The 6,000-nt window shown below is 40.4% G+C and overlaps 1 protein-coding gene across 2 annotated transcripts in view; it reads left to right on the forward strand.

Moving 5' to 3' along the window:
* ADCY8 (adenylate cyclase 8) overlaps positions 1-4,772 on the forward strand; it is a 185,384-nt gene extending 180,612 nt beyond the window's left edge. For both annotated transcript variants that reach the window (XM_073330121.2, XM_073330122.2), the window contains 3 exons: positions 1,337-1,429; positions 2,045-2,159; positions 4,206-4,772. In XM_073330121.2, coding sequence (XP_073186222.1) covers positions 1,337-1,429; positions 2,045-2,159; positions 4,206-4,693 — 696 coding nt within the window. In that variant the 3' untranslated portion in view covers positions 4,694-4,772. The remainder of the gene's footprint in view (positions 1-1,336; positions 1,430-2,044; positions 2,160-4,205) is intronic.
* The last annotated feature ends 1,228 nt before the right edge of the window (positions 4,773-6,000 follow it).

The raw sequence follows: 6,000 nt of genomic DNA on the forward strand, positions 1-6,000 counted from the left end.
AGTGAACACAATAAGGGGGAAAAAAACAGAACTGAGTCAATTTGAATATTTTCCCACAATATTAAAATCCATCTTTGTAAGATGCCACAGAGCAGAAAATGAAAAAGAAAGCATTGTTTTAAACATGGATGAAGCAGCTGATAAAAAGGCTAAACCTCTGAAATATAGGGGTATTTAAAATAATAGAAGACAAAAAAGAAGATAGCTTGAGATATTCTCTGTAAATGATCTAAGAGCCAATGGCTTCTTTGCGCCTGAAAAGAGCACGGTTCAGATATTTGTCATGCTTGTTAAATTACTGCGTTGCTCACTGCTGTTTACAAAAACCCTTTGGAAGCTGAAAATGAAATCTGTTTCTTTACCATAATTGTTTTCCCCGAACGCCTGTTCACACTGATCTGTTGCCATCAGATTGCTCATGAAGGCTGCGTTACAAGCAGTGATTCCTTTCTTTAGGAGAGCATTGAAGCTGCTGGCTTTGGGCAGGGAAAGGCACATAAATGGCTTTGCAAGCAGATAGTAGGTCAGGTGTTGGCCTTCCCATGGTTTGAAAGGCATATGGGTTTACATTCCCTGCATAGGCGGCAGTGCAGCATTCCATGAGAGGCAGGTGGTGTGATTTCCATAAACGAGATACAATGTTTCCAAGACCCCAGATTCTTGACTTACGTACAATGTGGTTAGTTTGATGGGAGGTCATCTGTGATAAGCCTGTGGTATGTGTCTTGCTTTGAATAAAGTAATCCCTTTAGCTTTTAATCAATGGGAACCTCAGACACATGAACTGGAAGAACTTTGCATAGTGGTATATAGTATAAGGGTGTTCATGTTTTGCCTAATAAAAGAGAAGTTTCCTCTAGGATTTACGGAGATTTTGTAACATTCTGGGGGGCTGGTTGTTGGTTTTTTTCAGTTTGTTTATGCTCAATTAGTGTGTATGTGTGTGTGTGTACATGTATATGTATCTCTATGTGTGTGTGTGTGTGTGTGTGTGATGGAACTCCAGCAATTGCCTGAATTTAAATTGGACTTGAGTGTGTGTATTTTGTACAATCCATAATTTGCTGTGCCGAGCAGACCTGCAGGGTTTAACTGAATGCATTTTGTGAATACCTACCATGAAAACATTGAAAGCTTTAAGCTCATTGTACAAAGAAGTTCAAGCAAACTGTGTGCCGTTGTCAATTACACAAGATGCTCTACCAAATTAGATCTTCCTTACAATGAACTGTGAGAATAATTATTAGTTTAGGTCTTTGTACTTTTACAATTTAACTCTACCACATTTTGCATCAGGTACTATAGAAGTAACAGCCTTTTGTCTCATTTGCATTAGTTACTAGGTGAAGAAAGATTTCAAGATATTGAAAAAATTAAAACCATTGGCAGCACATACATGGCTGTATCGGGATTATCACCTGAAAAACAGGTAAGGGACTAATTCAATCTTTTTAAAACAAGCAGAGATGTCAATGTTATGCTCTTCATCTGTTCCTGCAAAGTAAAGGATATTGGTGTCATTTTTAGATGCTCACAGGGTGGTATTTACTAGAAGAAAATAGATATTTGGAACTTCTAGCAAATGAAAATCACAATTGTTCTCAAAGAATTCTCTCTCCCTCTCTTTTCTTCTTTCACTCTCAGTGCTGTTTGTCCCCTTATTCCCCTGCTTCCCATTCTCGTTACTTTTCCTCCTAAGACAAGTTGTGTTTCTCTCTTTCCTCACACCCTCTCAGCTTTAATTTTATCCCCTGAAATCCCACCTCCTGCTTATTCCCATTATTACCCATCAAATTCCTGATCTCAAGCAAAGTATCTACAATATTTCACAGCAAGGCAGCTCTGCACTGAAATGTGTAAGCAGCGCACCATAAATGGAATGTATTACCTCTCCATTAACCGTGAACCACTTCACTGAGATTTAATAGGGTATGATGAGACTGCTCTTGTGAATTATGATTTCACATACTTAGCTCTGGGGAGACCGTTGTTTTATAGCAAATGCAAAACACACATAATGTATTCCATTTTAATTCACTCTTAGCAATGTGAAGACAAATGGGGACATTTGTGCGCTCTGGCTGACTTTTCCATAGCTTTGAATGAAAGTATACAGGAGATCAACAAACATTCGTTCAACAACTTTGAACTCCGCATCGGTAAGTACCGTGCAAGCATTTGAAATAAAATGGCTTATTTTTTGCAAGCACACACCCTTTATATGTAAGAACATAGGAATGGCCACACTGGGTCAGACCAGTGGTCCATCTAGCCCAGTATCCTTTCTTCTGATAGTGGCCAGTGTCTGATGCTTAAGAGGGAATGCACAGAAGAAGGCAATTATTCATTAAGCCCTCTCCTGTCATCCAGTCCCAGCTTCTAGCAGTCAGAGGTTTAGGGACACCCGGAGCATGGGGTTGCATCCAGACCATCTGGGGTAATAGCCATTGACGGGCCTTTCCTTCATGGACTCATCTAATTGTTTTTTGAACCCAGTTATACTTTTGGCAGTAAGTTCCACAGGTTGCTCGTGCACTGGGTGAAGAAGTGCTTCCTTATGTTTGATTTAAACCTGCTGCCTGTTACCTACCTGCTGCCTATTATGACCTGCAAGGACATTGTATACTTATCACGTGGATGTACTGAACTTCAATACCACCAGCTATTTTGTCTTCTGTGATCACATTGACTTCAAAGTCGTGAGCAGGATAGAAATACGATCCTCCGGCTCCCAAAATACAGCCTCCCACTATGTAGCCTAAAAGAGAATCTTCTGGTTCTCTTTTTATAATGCCTATAATCTCTTGGGCAAGCTACGGTACCAATGGATGACAACATCCTGTACACTCTCGCATGAGTCTGACAGAGAGGCATCACTGTGTGATGGTCTGAACACTAGACTGGGAGCCAGGAGCACCCTGGATCTGATATTGACTCACCTTCTCTTTTTTCATTTAATCTTCCTGCATCAACTGCTTCTCCTGTAAAATAGAAATGGGAGCTTATTCTAAGTACAGCAACTTGGTTTTTGGCTTTGCACAAAAATCTAATCCCAGTTCTGCCCAGACCTGTAGGACCACCAGTGGTTTTGAATTGCTGCCATAGGAAACCTGGCATCCTGGATGAAACCATTAGGATGGGACACAAAAGTATCATAGGCTATATGTATTGGATACAGCAGTAATATGCCTGCACCTGACAGTCAGTATAGGAGACTGCATTACTGGACAAGCCCAAAACACATCCAACAGAAATGTGATCCCTTCGAGGTGGTTTTCCACATCAAGGTTGAGCCATACAGATCATGCAATCTGGAGGTTTGCATTGTCATTGTCCCTATATATATGCTGTCCTTGTATACACATATACATCTGAGAGAAAGCAAAGCAATTTCTCTCCAGAGCTGTGTATCTATCACCTTTCACCAGTACTGAATTTACTTTTAAAATAGGCATATAGACCCTTTTAATCTTACAGCATTACCCCTTGTCTTAAATTTATTAGGAGTGCTTGCAGGACAATTTTAGCTTTCCCAAAATAATGCTAAGCTGTTAAGAAACTATGACATTTTTAAGCAATTGCATCATGATCTTGTGATGTCTTTCCATAGGAAGTAACAATATGATGACAATGAGGAGTCCGGTGGCACCTTAAAGACTAACAGATTTATTTGGTCATAAGCTTTCATGGGTAAGAAACCCACTTGCGTCTGAAGAAGTGGGGTTTTTTACATACGAAAGCTTATGCCCAAATAAAACTGTTAGTCTTTAAGGTGCCACCGGACTCCTCATTGTTTTTGTGGATAGATACTAACATGGCTACCCCCTAATACTTAACAATATGATGATGTCACATCTAATACTAACAAGTTTGTCTTTCAGGATAAACTCCCAAAAGATGGCAAACCTACTTGGAACAATGGCTAGTCCTGAGCCCTTGTACAGTACCAAGTTTATTGCTGTCAAGGTGATACATAGTTTACAGATATTCACATCATGTAGTGATAGCTACCATATACAATCAATATCCAGATAGAAGTTCCAATGTTTTATGTCCTTATTTCTCTTTATTTCCACCCTTTTCCTAAAACTCAAAGAAGAATGTGTCTGAAGCAAACTTCTAAAGCATAATTGCAAACTTGGTATTTCAAACATTCTTGCCCGATTGTCTAATTATGTTTCCTCTTGATTTTATTTTGTTTGTAGGTATTAGCCATGGCTCTGTTGTAGCAGGAGTTATCGGTGCTAAGAAGCCCCAATATGATATCTGGGGCAAAACGGTTAACCTAGCTAGTCGAATGGACAGCACGGGTGTAAGTGGCAGAATACAAGTGCCTGAAGAAACGTATCTGATCCTGAAGGACAAGGGATTTGCCTTCGACTATCGAGGAGAGATTTATGTCAAAGGTATCAGCGAACAGGAAGGAAAAATCAAAACGTATTTTCTTCTAGGAAGAGTACAACCAAATCCTTTAATCTTACAACCAAGAAAACTGACTGGACAGTATTCCTTAGCGGCTGTTGTATTAGGACTTGTACAGTCTCTTAACAGGCAAAAACAGAAGCAAATTCTTAATGAGAACAATAACTCCGGCATCATAAAGGGACATTATAACCGGCGGACTTTGCTAACTTCCAGTGGACCAGAGGCAGTGGCCCAAGCAGAGGGCTCTGATAAAACTGAATTGCCATAATAAACATTTTGTTTGTGTTCTTTTTTTTAATTTCTTTTATATATAAAATAAATATACAAATAAAAAGGGTTTAATTTTTTTTAGAAGTATGATTTTTTTTCCTTTTCATACAACGTTCATGCAAAACGTAAGTCACCAGCAGTTTCGGGAATTAGTAATGGACTGAGAGACCTCTAGTCATTACTTAGTCTTAGTTATCCATTGTACTACCATAGTAAGCTAGAAGCCCCATCTAAGATCAGGGTCCCATTGTGCTAGTCATCGCACAAGCCCCTAATAAAAGAGAATCCTGGCCTGGAAGAGTTTAGAATCTAAAGAGGCCTAACAGACCAAATGGGGAGGGAACTGAGGCACAGAGAGGTCATGTGACTTGTCCAAGGTCACACAGGAAACCTGTGGCACAGCCAGGAATTGCACTCAGATCTCCTGATTTCCAGTCCAATGCCTTAACCACAAGGTTGTCCTTCATCTCTGTGAGCATCACTTCAAATTCACACCAGGTCTACATCATTACCATCTGATGGCTCTTTGGCCTGTGTGAAATGAGTGAGTCTCAGTCTAGTCCACATCACAGAACTCACCACTTCAACCGCTGCTCCTTTTAGATTTATAGACTTGAAGATCAGAAGGGACTATGGTGATCATCGAGTCTGAGCTCCTGTAGGTCGCAGGCCTCAGAACTTCACCCACCCATTCACTCCTGTAATAGGCCCATAACCTCTGGCTGGGTTAGTGAAGTCCTCAATCCTTGATTTAAAGACTTCAAGTTCTAGAGAGTCCACCATTTACTCTAGTTCAGACCAGCCCCACGTTGCAGAAGAAGGCAAAATTTAAACCCCAGGGTCTCTGCCAATCTGACCTGGGGAAAAATTCATTCCCAACCCCAAATGTGGTGATCAGTTAGACCCTGAGCATATTGGAAAGACCCACCAACCAAACACCTGGGAAAGAATTCACTGTAGTAATTCAGAGCCCTCCCCATCTAGTGTCCCATCTGTGATCACTGGGGATATTTCCTACTAGCAGTAGCAGATGGGCCATATGCCATTGCAGTCAGTTTCATCATAACATCCTCTCCCTAAGTGTATCAAGCTCAGTCTTGAAACCAGTTAGATTTTTTCCCCTACTGCTGTCCTTGGGAGGTTGTTCCAGAACATAGCTTGTCTGATGGTTAGAAACCTTCATCTAATTTTAAGCCTAAACTTGTTTATGGCCATTGTATAGCTATTTGTTCTTGTGCCAACATTGACATTTAACTTAAATAACTGCTCTCCCTCCCTGATATTTTTCCCTCTGATGTATTTATA

The sequence above is a fragment of the Lepidochelys kempii genome, chromosome 2 (genome assembly GCF_965140285.1).
Source record: "Lepidochelys kempii isolate rLepKem1 chromosome 2, rLepKem1.hap1, whole genome shotgun sequence".
NCBI classification, from domain to species: domain Eukaryota; kingdom Metazoa; phylum Chordata; order Testudines; family Cheloniidae; genus Lepidochelys; species Lepidochelys kempii.